Source organism: Trachemys scripta, chromosome 4 (assembly GCF_013100865.1).
Source record: "Trachemys scripta elegans isolate TJP31775 chromosome 4, CAS_Tse_1.0, whole genome shotgun sequence".
Classification (NCBI taxonomy): Eukaryota; Metazoa; Chordata; order Testudines; family Emydidae; genus Trachemys; species Trachemys scripta.
The window spans coordinates 19,833,034-19,855,890 of NC_048301.1; the positions used below are offsets into that span (position 1 = coordinate 19,833,034).

At 40.7% G+C, this 22,857-nt stretch overlaps 1 protein-coding gene across 1 annotated transcript in view; it reads right to left on the reverse strand.

The window, feature by feature from the left end:
- Positions 1–22,857, reverse strand: part of KIF26A (kinesin family member 26A) — a 129,144-nt gene that overhangs the window by 11,818 nt on the left and 94,469 nt on the right. Inside the window, exons 5-10 of the mRNA XM_034768642.1 lie at positions 22,196–22,379; positions 4,329–4,538; positions 2,295–2,388; positions 1,556–1,818; positions 1,133–1,316; positions 660–819 (exon numbers count right to left, since the gene is read on the reverse strand). Of these exons, the coding sequence (XP_034624533.1) occupies positions 660–819; positions 1,133–1,316; positions 1,556–1,818; positions 2,295–2,388; positions 4,329–4,538; positions 22,196–22,379 (1,095 nt within the window). The remainder of the gene's footprint in view (positions 1–659; positions 820–1,132; positions 1,317–1,555; positions 1,819–2,294; positions 2,389–4,328; positions 4,539–22,195; positions 22,380–22,857) is intronic.

Genomic DNA, 22,857 nt, shown 5'->3' on the forward strand with positions numbered 1-22,857 from the left:
GCCATGACAGTACTGCCAGACACACTCTAGAAAGCACACATTGATACTCACTTTTGTCAAGTTACCATTCCCTTTTCCACACAGGAACAGAATATGGTCCTAAATCTATTTAAATGCACAGTTTTTATTGGAAACATACATATGTGCAACCTGCTGAACAGGGCAGATTATTTATAGCACTACTGATACAATCCTCATCCTTCTGTTATATGTACAGTAAAGCTGGTTGATGTTTCTTGAAATTTCAACAAGACTTCTAAATTTGGGGCGGGGGGAACCCAGGGAAATAAAATGTCCCCTGGTTTTCAACAAGCTGGCCAACATTTTTCAAAGTTTCAACATTTCAGAAAGAAAGAAAAATATTTCTGCAATTTTTTCAAAGTGGACACGCACCCTACATCCAATTTAGGTATATGCCAAAATGCATATGATTTTTCAGACCGCTGTGCATACCAACAACACATTATGGGACTCTAAAATATATTACATGAACATAAATGTCATAAAAACTGCACTGGAGGCCAGATATATGTTGCCATATATGTGACAGCCAAAACATCCATTGACATGAGTGCAATAGATTAGCAGGCCCTTGATATAATTTATTTGCAAGATAAAACTAGCTATATTTAAGGCAATGTACACAGTAATTTACTTACTTGTAGGGTACATGTTTAGCACCATTAATTAAGGCCAAAATTACATTGCCCAGGGCAGACAGAGACAGGCACAGGGAACCTCCACCATCTCGGCTCTTGCTCAGGACTTTTTCACAGCTTCCTAGATCAATGAGATGCAAACGGCTCCGTCCTCCGGACACTAAAACAACAAGGACAACAACATTTATACACACATTCACCTGAGCAAAAGGACTCACACCAGATTAGCTATGCAGAATTTATTCAAATGACAGAAATAATGAATGCAGCATGGGGTAATGCCTGAATTAAATATTAATGGGGCTACATGCGAATTGAACAAAGAAGCTATTAGCCACATCTACCACAGTTTGTGTCCGTTCTCGACTGCTTGGGGGGCTTTTTTAGTATACTGCATATTATTTTGAATCTAAATTTAAAAATATTAATTTAAAACTAAATGAATAAATCGAATTTGGAGTGACTGATCTTACTTCCTCCTTTGCCACTCTTCTCCATGCGATACTGGTAAATGTGAAGAGTGAAGAGCATATGTGAATTCCTCCTGTCTTCTTCATCGCACTCGGGTTTACTGGTACTTCTGGCAGCAATTGCAGCATCAAGGAAAAAGGCAGCTTTCTCGGCTGTCGGGGCCCTAAGCTCACTTTGGTTTTGAAGCTTGAATATAAACAAGAAAATGACTAATTAAGGCAGGGGTGAATGTTTTTTGCTGATCATACCAAGTCTCTAGGGCGATAAGAGAAACAAATATGTACACCATGGGAGTGGAGATTATATATTAAAGACAATAAAAAAATTTACCATCTTAAAAATTGTCATCATCATTGTCAGATAAAAGGAAATAAAAAGCAGAGGAAAGTCAGGCTCAAAAGCCTATGTTGCGATATCCATTATACCTGGGTTCCACATATCGGATCCTCTCTCAAATAAACCCCTGGAGACTGACCATCCTGAAGGCTGCCAGTGGCTACTTCAGCTAACAAGTCCTTAAGGTTTTCATCTTTGCCACTGATCTCCACAGCAGATACTCTAATAGAGAAACGAGTCCCAGTTTTTTCTTTGCGTTCATTGATTAACTTGAAGAGCCAAGAAATTGCACAGGGGATAATACCAAGGCTTTGTGTGGAGTTATCTTTGCCGATCATGGTATAAGATTTGCCTATAAAGGAAAGGAAAATATAAACTTATCTTTCAAGCATAAAACAGTTTCTTCTTATGCAGCTGCCAATTTACATTATATGCCATGTGCTGTACAGATAGCTGGGGATAACAAATGCAAAAATGATTTGTATGTATTTAATTATTAATCAGTTAGTATTTATTCAATTAATTTTGCCATTTTTGTAACTCAAACCCAAAGCAAATTAATTTTTAAAAGTATCTCTGATCTTTTGCTTTTCATCATAACATGCCTCTAAAAGCTTGTTCCTACATAAGCTAATCTGATGTTACATTTTACCTTTTCAAATTAGAATTTAAGATCCCTGTGTAGAAATAAACCATGATAAGTTTGCAAAGCTAATTAAAAAGAAATTCTAATCTATTCGTATACTCCAGATTTATTGTTCCAGAAGCTGACAGTATGTAATTACCAGACTGACATAGTAATTAACTGTAACGAATTTGGGAGCTCACCAAGCTTGACATGACCAAAGCAAAATATGCAACCATCTGCACCATTCACAACAGACTGGATTACTTCGGCTACTGTTCCAGAGCATACCTCAGCCTGAAAGAAAAATTGGAGACAAATAAGTTACACAATACACTCTTTACTTCTCTCCTATATGAAAAGAATTATTCAATATTTCTGAAGCATAACCCTTTTGCCCATTTTTATAGCATTATTTCTCCTATTTTAGTAACTATGGTCCATTTTTTAAAAATAAAAGCTGCTATAACAGCCTAAAATAGTTTCCTATTCTATTATACCAATTCCCTTGGAATATCGATTCTATGACTAATGTAGCAATTGAACACTATCCAACCAAGCTTGCTGCTGGTATAATAGCTTAGCCAAGGGTTTTCAATAATAGTAACCGCTTCAGTGAAATGAAGCTAGCCAAAGAATGCTTGTAGAAATTAAAAAGCCATTCATACTGGAGAAAAATGCATTGAAGATCCCTGAATAAGAATTTTTAAGTATCTGATTTTCATTTACTATGGAAACAATAATATAATTGGTAAAGGGAATTCGCTAAATTCCCCAAGTGTACTAAAACCAGTTTATCAATGTATATAAGGATTTGAAATATATGCCATAATTTATTAAATATAGCAACTGATGGTATAAATATATAAGGCCATACACTAGTGAACAATGAAAATAGATACATGCCAGCAAGTCAGGCCCTTGCAATGATATTGCAGGTGGAAGTTGGCCATTCTGATTCTAGCCACCTTGAAATAGCAGAGAAATGCCACCTCAGAGGCCCTCCAAGAGAGGGTTGAAGAGTGTGGCCCAGAGATCACAGTGAAATCCTGTCCCACCCAAAGACAATGGGAGTTTTGCCATTGACTTCAGTCAAGCCAAAATGTTACCTCATCTCCTTTTCGTACTGCATGTGCAGCACCCAAACCATCAGCAGCTGCTGTGCACAACCACCTGCCCAGATTATTGCAACTTTCAATACAAATAGACTATTCTGGTCACTAGGACTGCATTACAGGTGCATTTGCAATTGTCCTGTGCATCTATTTGAGTGAGTCGTTACACCTTTTTCTCTGCACTTACCAGACATTAGGACCACAATATGCATATTCACTTATCCAATATTGGAGATAAAAAGGATGAAAAATGTTTTTTAGACAAAATTTGTCTTGTTCATTCAAGTTGTAAAGTGACACTCTCAACATGAATTATTTGGAGTTTCATAAAATTGAATTTTCTCCTAGAGAACTATGTAAAGGTTGGTCTATGTCCAGATTTTTTTTTTTTAATCCTTTGTTTTAAAGCTGCTATACGTGTTTTTTCTGCTCCCATTGGGGTAGTCTTGACCTCAACCTCACCAAATATATCCCCTTTCCTTCTGCCCACGTCTGCCTGCTGCCTGTTCAGTTTCAGCTCTACTGCTGTTTTTGTGCATAAGCACAATCCTTGCAGGGCCTGGAGAAGGGCATGCAGGATCAACAAAACAGTGAAACTGACTAGTCAGGAAGTGATATCAAATGTGAAACGTAAAACTGAAAAAGGAGAGAAAAATAAAACTCTTCCCTGCTCTCTTTCAATTATAGTAATCTTATGGGGTTAGTTGTAACCATTGTCCCAACTCAGCAAAGCACTAAACTTTAGGCACATGCTTAAATCTGACCCTAGGTAGCAAAGCACTGAAGTCAATGGGGCTGTACTCCTAATCCTGTTGATTTAAAAGGGGTTACAACATAGTCAGTTAAAAATGTAAATTTCAAGTCAAATGTGCCTTTAAGCAGCACTAAAAATACAGGGAAAGTATTCATTCAGCACATTTATCTTCCTGGATATAGCTTCACTTCTGGGCTAAATTGAAACAGTGTGAGAGTTTACCCACTGTCTATTAATTACCATGTTTTCCAAGGAATTATACTAACTCCTTCACACAAAATTCCCCAGAAGCAATAAGGAACTCTTACATGAATTAAATGGTGTGCCCATGGGAAGAATTGTTAGAGTTATATGCTTATCTCCAGTACCTGAGAAGCATCCTGAGGGAATACTGCATCAAAGGCAAACATCTTTGGGACAGCAACAGTTCCTCTCCTGTGACCTAAGTTGGATGGTCCACTTGCAGATGGATCGTAAAGAGTGATTTGCTTTTTTCGTGGATCTACCTTTAGAAAAGACATGGATTCGGACGTGTCATGTGGTCCTTGAGAGGGACAAATTCTCACCATCACCTTCACCTGCAAGTAGTTACAAGGGAAATGACAGCTTTAGTTCCTACTTACAGCTAATGTAAATAATTGCATAGTATCCCATCCCCCAAACTGTTCCCTGCTCCCAAAACTTGTACATTTTTAACAGTTCTGTGACTAAGAATGACTATTCCATACAGTTACAGCAAGATTTTCAGCACTGGCTTCCACTCTTGTGCCTGCAATGACTTTATTTTAAAAGAGTGCATTTTCAACTTTACCAAATAGATGTCTAATGATGGATCTCCTGACAAAGAGATCACGAACAGGATACAGAAAGCTTCTCAGTCATTAGGAAAGCTACGTAACAAAGTCCTGAAATCCCACAAAATATTACTCTCAACAAAAATAAAATTTTGGAATTCTTTTGTGCTCACATCTCTCCTCTACAGCTGTGAGACCTGGACACCATACAAATGGAATATCAAACAGCTAGAGGCCTTCCATATGTGGTCTCTGCGCACCATTATGGGGATCCACTGGCAGGACAAAATTACCAACCTGGAGGTTCTCCAAAAGTCAAATGTCATAAGCATCGAGGCCATGCTGATAAAAGCCCAACTATGCTGAGTTAGACACATCATTAGGATGCCTGAATATCAACTCCATAGAAAAATTTTCTATGGAGAATTGGCACAAGGACATCGGAATCAAGACCACCCCAGAAAGTACTACAAGGACAGCATCAAAAACAGCACACACTTCAGTGCAATAAAACCAGATGATCTTGAGAAGGCTGCATTAAATAGATCAGCATGGCAACACACAGCACTCAGAGCTTTTCAAGTCTTTGAAGAGGACAGAAATAATCGATTGTTAGCTGCAAGGGAAAAGCATCATACTACTGCTATAGCGACCAAGATGGTCACCAATTTGTCTGCCCGATCTGCATGTGTGTCACGCTTTGGACTTCAGAGTCACTCCAGAATCCATAAAGAGAAAGCATGAAAATGTCATCATCAAACCTATGTACTACACACACACACACACATATCCCTGATTTGCAGGCACAATCAATGCTCGATGAAAAACTGTGTCCACAGAAAAGGAGAATGTGGCAAGATCCTTTTGTAAATCAGGACCTTAATGTTCACAGACTTTGTGACCTGATGTATTAACAAATCCTTCCTGAACCGCTGTTTGAATAAACCAAGAATGAAACAGAATGTTGTATGAAAGAAGTCCTGGAAGTTCTCACTTTTTCTCCTTCTAACCTCTGACATATCTTAAGTCCAATTCCTCCAATACAAAAGTGCTGTTGCTGTAACCCACATGGCCAGATCCCTTTCGCAGCTATAACTCATTGCTAAGGTCTTCACTGGCGGCCGGCAGGGTTATTGTCGCAGCACAGCTAGGACCACTTTTGAGCCAAAGGCATCAAAGGAAGGAAGGAAGGAAAAAGAAAAAAATTTCAAAGCTCCAAACCTTGAAACCAACCCACTAAAAGGATATTTTCTAATGCTATAAATGCTTGGCTCCGATATGCAACATTCTAAGGGTGGAGTGTATTTTTAGTCAAGACAACTCAGACACTTAGGTTGCAATGTTCGAAAGCAACTAAGGGAATTAAGTGCCCAAATCCCATTGAACCTCAGTGGCAGCTGAACACTTAACTCCATTAGGCTCCTTGATAAGCCCAGTCTTAGTATGAAACACCAGGGTCCCAATGTTCTGCTGCCCAATGCCAGTCCAAAGTAGACGTGAAACTTTACCATTCTGCTCTGATGGTCTTTTACATGCACTTTGAACAGGTATAAATGACTACACAAGATGCAGGGCAGCAGGCCCTAGATCTTCAGTGCGCCACTGTCTAGCAGATTCAAACTTAGAGAAGTGACATGCTCCACCAGTGGGACTCTATGTACATTGTGTGACATGTTTAAATTATAAGCAGAATGGTAGTGTTATGTTCTAATCCAAGTACAGGAAAATCCTGCCGTGTATGAGATACCACTGCTGGTCAGCGTTTAATTCTACACTACGGAACAGATCCTGAACCGGTGTAAATTGTCATAATGCCATTGAAGCCAATGGAGCTAGGACAATTTTCACCATCTGAGCATCTGTCCCCAGGTGCCCAGTTGTACAATGGGCATAAATCCTGAGCCTGCTCCACTTCAAAACACCCATTGACAGTAAACAAAAACCAAACACTTCTCCTTTTAATTATCCATACAGAGTCCAGGTATAACAGTCTGTTAGCAACCATTCCACTATGAATCAAAGAGCCGAAATATCTACCTGATCAGCCATCCAAAATACATACCAAGCCAAATATAGCACACACTTGTAACCTGCTGATTTGACTCCGATATAACACCAGGACAGCTTTGAATGGTGGGTGGGAAAAGGAAGTCAAACTTGTGGAACTCTGACTGGGGATATTTCTAACGTTCGACAATTGTTTGTTGACTTTAACCTTAGCTTTGCATTTCCAGGTTTTCCAACACTGGTTTATTACAACCATGGTGTTCTAATAATGTTAACAAATTATGTCGATTTATAAAATTAGCATAGGTTCTTTTTGTCTTTTTTTTTTTTTTGTAGTTTTCGGCTCTTATTATTACATTTGTTCTGTGTAAACAGCAGTTAACCCCAGCCCTTTCCCCTTTCATTCAAAGAAATAACAGCCAAAAAGAAAATGAACTGCCATTCCAAGGTTATTTCAATTGATGCTGAAACAAAACACAAGGGCCGGATTATGCCTTTAAGACACTCATTTGTGCTGGGGGCAGTCCAGAGCTTCAGTATGGATTGCAGCGTAGAAAAGCACCCAAGCAGTCCAATATGCAGGAGAACTGCGCAGGTTGTGCCATTATTTAGGATTGCAGTGCAAGGACAGGAGGGAGGAGGGATATAGCCTTGTCCCCTATGAGGTGTAGACAGGTAATCCAAACCCATGGGATTAATGACAGACTTGGTTAGACACATCCCTAAGTATCCCGCTGAATAGGGCCTGTGTCCTTATTAACTGTGGCTAAGGTATTTTGGAAGTTGCGTTTAGATGCCCTGCCGTGCAGTTTTGTTTTGCATAGCACAATCAGTTCAGAACGCTAAATTGCATGAGGCACCCCTGTATACTCAAACAGGGGTGTTAATATCCATTTTTGGCATCATAGGAAATATTTTTCAAAAGTTAGCCCTGAAAACTTTCCCCTATTTCTCCAAAGGAACAAAGAAATTAAAAAAAAAATAAAAAATAAAACCCAACACCCTATTTACAGGCCCTTCAAGTGAACATTACACAAAGCTTCATGGAGGGGAATATTGCATCCTCCGAACACATTAGCCCTGGTAAGTGGTCTCCTGATCTCAATGCTTTGCTTTCTTCTCTCTTTGGTACTGATCTGAATATGAAAAGACAGTCCTAGAAAATAAGCGAACCTTAAAATAAACGAAACAGCTGCTTCAAAAGGGGAAGTGCATTACAGGTGACAGCTTCAAGGCTGATTCCCCATAAAAGCTGCATGAAGCTAGCTTTGTGTGCTAGAGTGCTTCCCTCAACCTTGACATATCACCAAGATGTTCAGTAAATAACCTTCTTGATGGGGAAAAAAAAAAAAAAAAACCCAAACCAAAACCACCACACTTCAAAATCACTTGATTAAAATGAACTTTAAAATGTATGCTGTTTTCAAAATGCATTTATAAACTGTACTTTCCTTTCTCTCGTAGACCTATTATTAGATTAGCACAGGAGGCGCTGGTATAAAAGGAAAATTGGTTTGCTCATGACCTCAGCAGCAAGTTCCCTTCAGTAGTAGCATGGTTAGTCCCTAAACAAACAGTTTCACCCTCAGAAAAAGCTACATGCATCAAGTCAGCCTTTCAAGTCCATTTCTCTGGAGCCAGAGGATACTGAAATCTCTCACCATAATGGATCAGATTCTACGTCTATCTGGCCTCCGGGGTCATGTTCATTTTTAAAGTGAAATTAAACTTTCAAGAGAAATTGAGGGGGAAGGTGCCCTCTTTTTTAGTGTTTTGTCTGTAACAACTCTGTGTGTGTGTGTGTGTGTGTGTGTGTGTAGAAAACTATTGACTTCAGATTAACCACATTTTCCTATTCCCAGGTACATCTGAATCCAAGTGACAGCTAATGTGATTGTCTACTTCAGCTATGCTTTACTCCAGCTATGTCTTTCCCATCACTGTTGAAAGACCATACACCTGAAAATGTAAGGCTAGACTGTGTAACTCTTACTCATGTGGGTGAGCCCATTAACTTCACTGGGGAGTAGAAGAGAGTTGCTCATGTAAACACTCGCCAGCATGAGCAAGGACTGCAATAGTAATGGACCAGTCACATGGGAGGCAGGGGTTCATGGCTAATCTTGGATGCAGGCATGTGTTTCTGAGAACATCACAGAACACTTTGTTGCTACATGTATCTTTCTCCATGTCCTCTAGTTTAGGACCCGCCTTGTGTGACAAGGTCCATATTCTCAGCTGCAAGGGTTGTGCTATGATACAGATGTGGCTTAAGAAGGAAGAGGAATACGATATTAGAAACAAAGGAAAATAATGCTATCCTGACTGCCCTGCATAGGAGTCCTCCAGCATCCCCACATTCAACTTTTCACAGACTGCTCCTCCTGAGATGCCGCTCAGGTATTCTTTGTGCCCATTTTCCTGGAACTCAGATACTGCAGTGATAAGGGCCATGTAGAACAACAGGAGGCACAATGAGAATCAGCACAATGTTACATGGTTTCATATAACATCTCAGGCCCAGATTCAAGGGACTGAAGGTCAGGAGCAGGTTTATGTCAACCCACCTAGAGACCTGTGTGGTCATTCACAGGCATATTGCAACCCAGAGGTTCACAATTACTGGTCTACCTAAAGTACAATTCTTTATTGTGTAGGAATATGAGTTTATGACATGCAAGATCTAGGAGCACTAGAAAGGCAGCATACTCCTTGCTGTAAGGATTAAGTCCATTGAATCTCTCTTGTGTGACCCCCCTCTGACTCTCCTGGGAACAGCATGCTGTGCTCTGGAGAGAGCCACTTCCAGTGGAAAGAGAGTCATCTAGACGTGAGGGCATTGGGTGGGGAGGATTAAAGAAAATAACACAGGAAGAAGGAGCTTGGCGGCCACAAAAAACATTTTGACCCATAAGTAGAAGAGTGGATGATACCCCGACAACCCAAGTTCATTGCCTCAGAGCTAAACATGACATCATGAGGTCATAGCCTGCCCAATCAACTGGAGTGAAGGAGAAATCCACGTTTCATTACCTGAGGCCATCACCACCCAGAAAAGTAAAGCAAATGCATAAACAAACCAGAAGTTTGAAAGCAACTGCACAAATACAGCAATTTTAACTAGGAAAAATGTGATGTACCATCTTTCAGCACAAGATACATACTTTCATAATTCATTAATCCCTTAGTCCATAAATGGGCAATCCTGGTTATGCACACTGATGGCTGAGCAAATGTAGAAATGGAGCAATCATACCTGCAATACAGTCAAATGCATTTATTCACTTACAAAATTAAATATTTTCACAAGAGCGGTGATTTAATGCTACCTTGGTGCAGCAGTGACTTGCATACCAAACAAGTAGGTGAGTTAATTTAAAACTAACTAGAGTCAAGTGCACCAGCATTCATTTCAGGCTCTGGAATTACACCCTAGATGTACACTATAGAGGCTATAATGGGGCTCTCGTCTAGCTATAAAGATATTAACTACCAGTAGCACACTGGATGGAATAGTAAAAATATGAGAGAGTCAGTGAGTCTAGAAATGGGATAGCGGGAACAAGTAGGAAGGGAAGGAAGTTGGTCTGAAAGAGAAAAGAGGAGACAAAAGGAGAGAACAACAACAGACAGAGAAAAAAGCAGAAGAGACAAACACACAAGACAAGAAAGACAAGATATATTGGCTCCCGAAACTCATTTCAGGCCCCAGAAAGTGGCTCAAACAAGGAGAAAGAGCCAAGCCCCTGAGCAAAGATGAGGACAATAAAAATAATGTGGGAATGCTAATTTATTCCCATAAAAAACTATTTTACACCCCACTCCCTTGCAGTACTCACAATGACCACACAAACAGCAGACAAAGGTTGCTGCAGTTTCAGAGCCTATCCTATAGGAACACATAGAACAATCTGTGATTTTGCCAACTTTATATTCCTTTAAATGAAGCATATGTTGACATTTTCACTCATATGGTAATGCTGCTGAGGTTTTAACGTTTCTAGTGGCTTCCTTTCTTTCTCTTTTCCTTTCTTCCTCTTTATAAAAAGTATGGCATATCACATTTAACTGTTCTCTTCAGTGTCACGGAGTAGGAAAAAAAGTTATAAGTTGGATACAAATATATATCTAGAGAGAGATGGTGTCAGTATTGGCTACGTGGCCAGTTGCAATGATTGCACGAGGAATAAGAATTGGGAGGGGGTTGGGGGTTGTACCTTCATTTGATTTCTACAAACAACCCTAAAATAAAACACACACATAAAACACCACTACACAACCACATAACAACTCATATTTTTCTTTAAGCATGAAGCCTTCTGTATCATGCAAATCAGTCAAGTATCTTGTTAATGAACTGGCTCTGATCTCGTAGGTTTTGAACACCATGGGTTAATATTAAAACTGCTGAACTTTCCAAATTCATGTTTCTGCGGGAATCAGGTCAGCAGAATCGCTGAAGGAAATCCTATTAAAATCAAAAGTGTTTGGGAAAAGAAGATGATAAACATATCCTGAATATGCCACAGGAGATGAAGAATTTAACAAACAAATAAATAAATAAATTGGAAAGCCCTGGAAATGGGTGGCATGAGGTCAGGGTGTGACTGCCCCATGCACGACGATGGGCGGGACTGTAAATGTCAGTGGCTGGGGTGGGAGAAGGATTCACAGTAATCAGGGATTTGTTTTTTTTTCCTTAACATTTATCTATTTGTCAACCTACTGTAGGAGTCAGGGAAAAGAAAGGTTATCAAAGCAAACATCTGCAAGCTGAAATTCACTCACTTCTACCACGTAAGGGCAAATAAAGTGGAAGGATGCTGAAGTGTGCAAAAAAAATGTTAAAAAGGCTGTTTTATGCATGTACAGCAACAGATTTAAGGGAGACTTGTAAGTAGACAAAGGCTGACAGCGGCTCAGTATTCAAGCTCCATAGAGTTAGAGAGAAACAACCCACCCGTGTAGATGACAATGCTAGCTCTCGTATAGCCTGATATACTGCCTTTCATATGAACACATTTGAATGGTTATAGACACTACAACCAAATGTTGTTGATGCTTTTGGGAGAGAGACGCCTGAACCAAAACTCTAGATCTGAACATTCTTGAACTTGGAGTGGATCAGAACCAGACTCATATTTTACAGTTCTGAACCAAAACTAGGAATCCAAAACATCCCTGAGTTTTGCAGTATGGGCCATTTTCTAAAGAGTAGGTCATATCCACAGGTTAATCAGATCCGCGGATACAGGGCCAGGTAGGGCCCCATCTACTCCTCTGTTCCTGCTCTATGCTGAGGAGTGCCTGAGGGAACTTTGTGTAGCTATGCATAGTTCTCAATGCAGGTCTGTGCCTTAATGGCATGACTGAACCCACAGAGTGAAATAGGATACCAAGGTCACATTATGTAGAGAACAGTTACACATGGGGAATTAGGGAGGCTCTGGGAGTGTGATTTGTTTGTTTTATGGCAGGTAGGAGAGTTATGAGTCTTAGACCAGAGGGCAAAACTGAGTCTTGAGGCAGTTTCCTAAGAAAGTCAGGTTGGTTCTTTCAAGTGTAGAGGGAAAGGAATCTGCCACCTGCTTGAGGAGAGACAGGGAAGAGGAGCAGAAAAAAGCCCCACATTCAAGAAACCCAAAGAGTGGGCTGGAAAATAGAAGCAATGTGGTTGAACACATGCAGTGGGACAATTCAATGAAGTGTCCTGAAGCTTATCAGGGAGAGTCTGTACTTGATTCCAGAATGCACAGGGATCCAAGAAAGAACTCTAAGGCAGTGTTCTGACTTCCAGACTTTCCTTTGTGTTTGAAACAGACTGGAGCTGGAAGTTAGGCAGGACACAAAAGAAAGGAAATACAGCAACTGAGACAAAGGAATGGTGGGTAAGAGTGGTCAAGACGGTGTTGAACATGGGAAATATTTCTACGTGGCAGTAGCAGATTAACAGGCATAGAAGAAAGAAAAAGTCAAGTCAAAGCTCTAGGGTTTCTGAAAGTAGGAGTGAACAGGAGATTGGTGCCCTGGGTCGAGATGGAGTTTTGTCTGAGGCTGCTCATCTTAGCAATCAGTAGGGTATATATTTTGGATATTCTAAGTTGAAGGAAGATAGCTCAAAGTCGTATGCTGACGAGATATGAAGCTGGTAGAAATTGAGGATGAAGATGCATCAGTGCAGGCATTCTCATCCCAATAGAAGTGATGTCCAAAGGTGAATTCAGAAAGAAAGGTGCCAACTGGGATGGAAGAGATAACACAGCCAATAACACAATCCTAAAGAGCATTGTAACAGACAGATCGAATAGAAGAGAATTACCCACTGCCAGTCATGAAAAAGGATTTATTGGACAGATAGGAAAGAACAGAGGAAGAAGATATTCATGACCCCACTGAACTGTGCCACATGATCAAGCAAGATGGCAAGGCTGAACTGAAATCAAAGAGGGAGGAAAGACGGCATCATGGCTAAGACACAGAACTAGGAATGCTGGACTCCATTTCCAGGTCTGCCACAGACTTCAAGTGTGTCCTTAGGCAATGACTACAAAATATACAAGTCAGGAGAGAACGACGCCATTATTTTTCCAGATGACCAGTAAGAGGTACCAAATATTTCACGCGTTTAACCTTAGGGCGATGTACAAGGAAAAACAACATTAATTCTCTGAATAACCAGTTTGTTCATTGGTAATGTGAATACAAAGGGAATTAAGACTCCGATTCAGCAAAATATTTAAGTACATGCATAACTTTAAACATGTGCATAATCCCTTTGAAGTCAATGGATCTACCATATTCACATGTTTAAAGTTATGCATGTGCTTCAGTGCTTAGTTGGACTGGAGCCTACAGAGATGTTGAGTTTAAAATTAAACAAAACAAGAAGGAAAAACAAAGAAGCATATGCTAAAAAGAATTATAACATTTTGGTATATGAGTTTGCAGTTCCAGCCCTGGCTATTAAAATGAGCTTTGAACATTTTATTGGTCTATATTTCAGGAATTATACTGGCATTAGACTGGAATCTATTCTAGAAATGTTGGTGATGCGCGGCATGATCACGGTATCATAATCCTTAAAATGAACAAGCAATTTGGTCTTTAGCAATAAACATCATTATACCATATTTGAACAGTCAATATATATTCCCTGAGAACTTGCATTCATAACAGGCACTGTCCAGAAAAGGAAGTTAATTTGTTCAATGTTTTCAGAATGGTGGGTTATAGCAAATTAATAGAATGAAGTTATTTATATATACAACATTCTGAATTAAGATTTCTCACCAAGAAATTACACAGAATTCATTACTGGCCATTTTCCAATGAAATTGCTTATTTCTCAACTACTGTGTAAATGAAATTACAAAAGTCTTAGTTCAGAGCCAATATTTTTCATGGATTTAATTGTAACTGACAGATATACAACCCTTACAAAATTGGTTTACTGTGGGTAGTTCTTACAAGCCTTTCATATACTGCCACTACCATTATATAGCAAATTTATATGCAAAACTGCTATGCTAGCATAAACTATTTAGCTCCCTTGGGAGAACCTAAAAAAGCACTTCTATATTGTACTCCTTAGAAAATGGCCTCTATTAAGCAAGAATTGATTCTATATTCCCAGATGATACTACACAAAACTATTCCATTTTTAAACATGGGAAAAAAGAAAGAAGTGTATTTTTATATACATTTCTGCATTGTGTTTAATATGTTCCTTCAGCAGGGATCTGTATGTCATGGGTTCTACAAAATTGCATACATAGACTGAAGACTTTTTAGTAAGACATATGATGTATATTGGAAATAACACTTTAGTCATTAGGAACAAGCAGCAATAAAGATGGCAAAATTAAGTACCTATTTGTTATCCATCATCCACCTATCGTAAGAACAAGTGAATACTGTATACTGTACACTTAAGAAAAGTCTACATCATCAGTAAATCATGTTAGAGGTACCTTGACTATAGGTTCAGAAAAAATATAAATGAAAGTAAATGTCTAAAGCAAATAAAAAATGAAGGAAAATATGAATATGCCTTTCCAAGACACCAGTTTGGGAATTCAAATTCTCCCTCTTAATGCTCCACATCAATTGTCTCATATAGAAGAATTCTGTCATTCTAACATAAAAAAATTGACAAGATCTTTGGAAGAGACAAGCACTTAAAGTTGCTCTTGTAAGTGATGCAGTATTATAAAGAGTGTGTTGAAAAGAACCCCGGAAAAAACATTTTGCATGAAAAAGGCTTCCTACCACACTAAAGAAAAATAACAAATTAGAATGCTATGCAGCAGCCACTGTAAAAAGGATGTCTTTTTAATACCACAATATGATAAATTATCTTAAGTAGCACATTAATGTCAGAAATTGAGCATAATCTAACTTCTTTCCAGTGACAATATTAAATGGCTTTCAGACATCTTTCCCACTATTCTGACATTAAATTTAATAACACCCAGTGAGACCACAAAAATGATTCAGTTAAAAGAATCATACTGCATAGGATCATTGCCTTTTAAGCAGGATTCAACTAAATGATTTGGACTCTGGTGTTTTCAGGCAGATTCATGGGTAAGATATATAATTTGCTACATAACATTTTTCAGTATTGAATGAAGTTCTGTTCAGAATACAGTATGCCATTTGCAATGGGATTTTTTGTGCCTGGGAAGAGTAGATGATTGCTTATTATACTAAACATAGGTCCCAAGGAAACCCTTCCGTTAGAACTTAAGAAAGTTTAAATTTTTCCTCCACCTGACATTATTGAAAATTCAAGCCACTTGTTAGCACCTATGGCAATGCGTAAAATTTTACACTGTAGTACAGAAACATATTGGGCCATCTATCTCTAAACAAAATATTTAGATGTAAAATTGGGGATTTGCATTCTGGGACAGATTCACATGCTCCAACTGAAAGGCCGATGAACAGGGAGAATAGATGGTTTTGGAATGGAACAAAAGATGCTCCTAAGGCAATGTCTATGCTGCAACCAGGGGAGTGCCTCCCGGACTGGGTAGACAGACACGCGCTCTCTCTGCTTAACATAGCGCTTTAAAAAGAGAAGTGTGGATGTTGCGGCATGGACAGCAGCACAGGCTAGCTGCCAGTGGGTCGGGCTTGTACTCAGGCAGTTGGCCCACGTCACTGCCTGTACCACAAAGTCCGCACGGCTATTAATAGTGGGCTAGGTTGAGCAGAGCTAGCACGTGTCTCTGTATCTGGGCTGGTTTCCCCTTAGAGAACACTGGAGACAATGAAGACAAAACAGAAATTAAAATGCTTTTTAAAGTATTTGAAATTTGCTTTAATAAATAATTTACAAGTAGTACTATATTCAATCCACACAAAGCCCACATATTCCCATCAGTCCATAGCAGAACTCCCACTCATGTGAATAGGAGCAATGTAGTTGGGCTGAAAGAAAATCTCAACCTTTAGGCCAAATTCTCAACAGCTGCCTCTCATTCTGCACCTAAACTGAGCTAACACAGCTTACTCAGCACTCTGGGCTTCTCACCTAATTCTCCACACACACATGCTCACATAAGATCAGTGGTTTTGCTGAGCTTCCAAGGTTTGGGGAACCTCTCCCCCTCTCCAGAAACTCCATCAAGCCAACCAGCAAAAGGACCCTGCTCAGTCATGAATGATGGGCCCAAGCAGTTAGATTCTGCAATACGACAGTCAGTATAGAAAAACCTAAGATAGACATTCAAGCTTTCATTAAGCAAAGCACTTAAGCATGTGCTTAATTTAAGTCGCTGCTTAAGTCCCACTGACTGAAGCCCCAATTCAGGAAGCACCCCTATTCATGATTACACATAAACACAAGCTTAACTTTGAAGCCAATGAATGGGACTTAAGCACCCACTTAAAGATAAGTACATGCTTAAGCACTTTGCTGAATTGAGGCCTCAGCCACCAGGGATTTTCCATGTTAGGCATGACATAAAATATGGGTCAGTTTTGGAAATACACAATCAAACAAGGAATTTAAAGTCCAGATGTTGATATTAAATTATCTATTTAATTTTTTTTTTAACCATCTTGGGGTACAGTACATTTTGCTGTAACAGTGATAAATATGCTAATGTGAACCATTACTACCTTTCCAGTACTCCTGCAACCCCCTACAGTTTTGAAGTTTAAAAAGCTAACCTTTCTCCTAGCTCAATCACAGAGCTAAATTTCATCTGACAAGATAATTTAGAGATACATACACTTGGGGGGGCACAAATTCTTGCAACTTGTAATATGTTTCTTTAGTTCTTTCTGTCCTTTCTCAGAAGTATCTCACCAGGCAAAAAATACTAAGCAAAAAATACAATGAATGACCGTCATTTAATTATTATGTGCTTGATTCACTGAAGAACATATGTTTAGATTCCATGCTGTTCATAAGACCAAAGCAGCTGATTCTTCTTAGTGTCTGCAGCAAAGAAGCAGATATGTTTTGTAATTATTAAAGTGTTTCTTCGTAAATTATAGTCAACAGCATTTCTTACACTGCAGCTCTCACGGTGAATGCTAAGACGGCATCACAGTAGCAACACCTTGAACTGTGGTCTCGCCTGAACTCATTAGCTATAGCAAGGTCAGGCATGGTCCACAGTGGGAAGACATGCCTACAAAGAAAAAACACAGGTGCTGCACAACTGATGTGGGAAAATCAGAATTAAAAATACTCTAGAATGGTGCTAGAGGAACCTATGTTGATGTGTTTTGGATGAGACATAAAACCAAAGCCCTGGCTACTTGAGGTCACTGAAGGGCAGGGATGGTTTGACCTGGACGAATTAGGTAATTACAATGCATCAAATTCATCCCTGGTTTAGCCACAATGACTTCATCGTGGATGATCTGCCCCATTTTCCCTACCTTAAAATGTCCTCCTGTGGTTTCAGCTGGAGAAGCAAAGAATCATTTTGCCTCCTAAATATCAATGGGTACTATCAGTGCCAAATGACAGCCATGTTCCGCCCTACAAGTAGCTGTAATTTCTATGCTAGTTGAATTAGCGTTCTATATTCAAAGCAACATTTGCCTGTCCCCTTTGACCCGCATATGCAGATTCCTACTACACATTCTGAACACAGAACTCCCACTGAGGTCAGTGCTGAATATGATCTGTCTATACTGTTACACGACTTAATATCAAAGCAAAAATGTACTGTATGGCAGAATATTGCACTGGAACCTGGGGGAAGTCAGGGAACGTGGACTAGAGCTTGTAGGTCTGTTTTCCATCTCTAATTTCTGAGAATCGATCTAAAATCAAAAGTTTTAGCCACACTGTTTTCATTGAATCATGTAAATAATGGGTCCAATCTTGAACCTGTACCTTCCACACAGAACTCCTATTAGCTTTCCATCAAAGACCACAATACAGATATTACAATTTAATATTACGTTGCTAACATTCTGATCATAGTATTACAGGGCTTCTAATAGTGGTTTTTTTTTTTTTGTTTGTAAGGGAAACATAGGTTTTGCACATTACTTTCCCCAGTGAAAATTCACATTGGTCTGTTATAGGACACTCCCCATGCAGGGAGTTGGCCTTTTCTGTACACGTCTGGCTTGTGTTTAAATTATTCAGCCTGAAATGCAAACATTTGGTTTTCAACTTACAGATGCATCTTATCCACTGTGGGTGGGATCTTGCAATGTACGGAGCACCTCTTGGAAGGTACTCGGCACCCTCAACAACCACTGAAGTTAAAAGACCAAAAGGCAACTCAGTCAAGACTAACAGTACGAAACAAAATAGCACCAAATTGGGGGTGGGGAAGTAAAGCGCTGCTCCAGCAGCTGCCTAACCCAATGTAGCCACATACACAGAACCACAGCCAGCAATGAGGCCAGGCACACAGCTGACTCTGGAACTATCAAAGAAAGTAGGGAGCCAGCCACAAACACAGATGTTGGATGTTCCAGTAAGAAAAATATATGCCAGAGTCCAGCTTCTGCAAAGCATATCCCCTGTGTGAGTGAGCCATCTGGTATTATTCTCCAGACCGCAAGAAAAAGCAGAAGTCAATGATGAGCGGGAAGAGTATTAAGTTCAATGATGGCAAGAGGAGACAGGATTCTTCAGTTAACAGAGAAGTTACAGGCATCTGCCAACTTTTGTTGTTTGTTAACTGCATTGATATTTAAAGTAATGAGGGAGAAACAAATGGTTATTTATTCCCATTGCTGTCAGCATCACCAGAAAACTCTATCAGCCTGAGGCTGTAGATGCCACCCACAAAGAACTAGCAGGTGAAAGGGAAAAATATAAAGGAAGAGCATTGGGATAAACGCCACCAAAGACTACTTGCTCATTATCATTTTGATATGGAAGGGTGGAGATATAAACGTAAAGTGTTATAGCACATACATGTGCTGATTCTTTTCCTCTGCCCAATGACTATTATCATTAAGTTAAATGAGGCATCCTTTATGCAGAATCATGATTTTTACAAGCAGCTAAGGTATTTTTGTTTTAAAGATTTTTTTTAAAAAGTATTTTTCACAGTGAAGGACTGCTTTACAGCAATGCCTAAAGCAGTGGTCACCAGCCGCTAAAAGTCCAGCGGTGCAGCGGGGCTAAGGCAGGCCCCCTGCCAGCCTCGACCCCACGCCACTCTCGGAAGCGGCCAGCATGCCTCTGAGGCCCCTGGGAGGGAGGGGAGGCAAGGGTCTTCGCGTGCTGCGCCTGCCTGCAAGCAGCACCCCCGCAGTTCCCATTGGCCAGGAACAGGGAAGTGCGGCCAATGGGAGCTGCGGGGGTGGTACCTGCAGAGGGGCAGCGTGCAGAGACACATGCCCCCCTCTCCCCTCCCCAGGGGCCGCAGGAGTATGCTGGCCGCTTCTGGGTACAGCGTGGGGCTGGGGCAAGCAAGGAGCCTCCAAGAGTTTGCACCACTCATCCCCTCCTGTACCCCAACCCCCTGCCCCAGGCTCAGCCCGGAGCCCCCTCCCACACTCCGAACCCCTTGGCCCGACCCACCCCCAGCCCAAAGACCACACCCCCTCCCACACTCCAAACCCCTGCCCCAGCCCAGTGAAAGTGAGTGAAGGTGGGGGAGAGTGAGTGATGGAGGGAGGGGGGGATGGTGTGAGTGGGGCAGGGTAGATCCTGGGTTCTACTTAAATTCAAAAAGTGATCTTGTGCGTAAAAAGGCTGGAGACCACTGGCTTAAAGGGATACTGCCAGATTAAAAATCAAGGGCCAGAGAGACTGGTATAATTGCCTTCTGCACGACCAAGGTTTCTAAACCCAGGCCTTCAACGCTGCACCACAGGACCCTACCATTCAGCTAAAGGTGTAACTCCATGAGTAGGTGGCTGTAGCAGAATGTTATCTTTTAGAATCTACAGTACCAGTTACTATAGGGGAATATGACACACTTTGCCAGTGTGTTACATACTTCCCTTGTTAGAAGAAGCCCAAGATCCTAAATATTAGAGCTCAGTCTAGTTCTATGCAGAATGGTCCAGCTTTCTAGCAGGGTCTGCTGTTTTCTATCAGGGTCAGGGACGGCTTTAGCTTTTTTGCCGCCCTAAGCACGGCAGGCAGGCTGCCTTTGGCGGCATGCCTGCGGGAGGTCCCCAGTCCCGTGGATTCGGCGTCCCCGCCGCCGAATTGCCACCGAATCTGCGGGACCAGCGGACCTCCCGCAGGCAGCCGCCGAAGGCTGCCTGACTGCCGCCCTCGCAGGGACTGGCAGGGTGCCCCACACAGCTTGCCGCCCCAGGCATGCGCTTGGAGTGCTGGTGCCTGGAGCCGCCGCTGATCAGGGTTTTGCTCTTTGATTAGCTGCCCCCTAGGGTGACCAGATGGCAAGTGTAAAAAATCGGGACGGGGGTGGGAGGTAATAGTTGGCTATACAAGAAAAAGCCCCCAAAATTGGGACTGTCCCTATAAAATTGGGACATCTGGTCACCCTACTGCCCCCCGCTCTGCTCCAGAAAAGTGGACAGAAAAGTGGTCTGTACAAGATTATCTTAAATGCAGGATTTCCCTGACATTTTACTGATCTGGAATCCTGTATATGATCATGAGTTATATTTGGATTATCTATTTGAGGATACTGGACAAAACAGAACTCCCCTCAGCAAAATGACTAGTCGTAGTTAATACTACCAGCTCCACCAAAAGGGATGGGAGGAAGGCAGGGCCATTGTCAGATTTGGCCAGCTATGGGAGAGTGCACAGTCTGAAGCCCTTTAAGGTGCACAGAAACAGCCCCCATGAGCATTTGCGAGCTCTAGGGACACTATTTTATAAGTATCAGAGGGGTAGCCGTGTTAGTCTGGATCTGTAAAAGCAGCAAGGAGTCCTGTGGCACCTTATAGACTAACAGACGTATAGGAGCATGAGCTTTCATGGGTGAATACCCCCTTCTTCGGATGTATGTATTTTATAAAACAGAATATCTTGCTGAGCTCCCCCAGAGGCAACATAACTCTGCGCTATTCCCTATCACAAGGATGTGGCTTAATGCCACAACTTAGCCCTAAGTCTGCAGGAGAAGAGGCAGACAGGGTAAAGGGCATGTGTTGCAAATGTTGCATGTAGAAACAGACTCTTAAATTCTCCCTTCCCTCGGCACTGACTCCCAGCTAAGAGGTACTAAACTACTTGCTAGTTTATTGCATTCAAAAATTCATCTGCCAGCTTCTTATCAAATATATGGAAAAAAATCAGGGGCAGAAATCATATTCACATTTGTAACATGTCCAGCCTCTTAAAAGACCTGTCTCATAGAAGGGTAAAGCTGCAGTCATTTCCCTTCCATTTAGCAAAAATACAAGGGCAAGAACCTTTATCTCCTTCAACTCACTGATTTAACAGAATACAATACAACTGAGTATCATTTAAAAGTACTTAGGCAGACAATTTATTTATGTTAATGTTGATTTGAATGGTTACTTGAGGTGCATTTTTAACTCTCCTCTGCACGTTAGGTCCATCTTGAAATATTAATCTCTTGTAACCTATGTAAATAAGTATTCAGACACTGTAGCTTGTGCTTTTAACATGTCAGAAATGTACATAAAACTAAATAATTGTCTTACATTTTAATTGATTCTGTTTAAGTAAAATTAGTGCAAAATTTACAATTTAGCACTTGTAAAAGATGCCAGATGTCCATGGCTGGAGGCTGAAGGCCTGTTTCTCCTCTCACTTATTCCTTTCACCTTTATGAAGTTGACACTTGTCCACTGGAATCTGGACAGAGACCATTGACTCATTTTTATAGGCCACCCAAGAGTCAACTCGCAGTCACCTCTAAACAGATGTGCAAGACTCTGTATCCCAGCACCACTCCCCTGAGCCACCCAATCCCTGCCTCTATGCTTTAAAATTTATGGCTCTTTAAAGTTAGCTAGGAAATTGTAAAGAGACTGAGATCTCCAATTACCTTTCCAATGCCAGGGTTGTCCTTGATTTTTGACACCGCTCTCAAAAGGCATGGCGGTGCTGGGGGAGAGCATAACTGCAGTATGCCACTAAAGTTGGTGGCATAGACAGAGAAGTCGTGAGAGCGTGGCAGGGGCGGATGGTACTTCTTTCTCTTCGAGGACAGGTTAAGCTTCTGTGCTGCTCTGTATAAAGTAATATCAAGAAAGGACAATGTTACTATGAGCTCAATGCAATTTAGAGCAGTAAAACAGATGTTCATTGTCATCACTGCCTGTTTAACAAATCAAGTCATTTCATTCTAATCAGATTTCATAAGGACATACCATCAGGAGACTAATCGAAGGAAATATGGGCAGAAATATGGTTGGCAAGATATTCATTTAATTTCTCCCCCAACAGAGTTCCAATTATAATTTTAACTTTTTTTCCAACAGCTTGGCAGATGAGTCCAAGACTGCTGAAATCTCACTGACATCATAAAAACCTAAAATCATCCCCTTGTCACTAGCAGGACCAGATGGGCTTTGCTGGTGATAACATTTATGAAAGTGATGTTTTGTACGCTAACAAGTTATCCAATACAGAAAAATGACATTCCAATAGACTGCAAATCAGATGAGTGCAAGACTCTCTACCATTGGCTGCACTGAAAACTGTTAG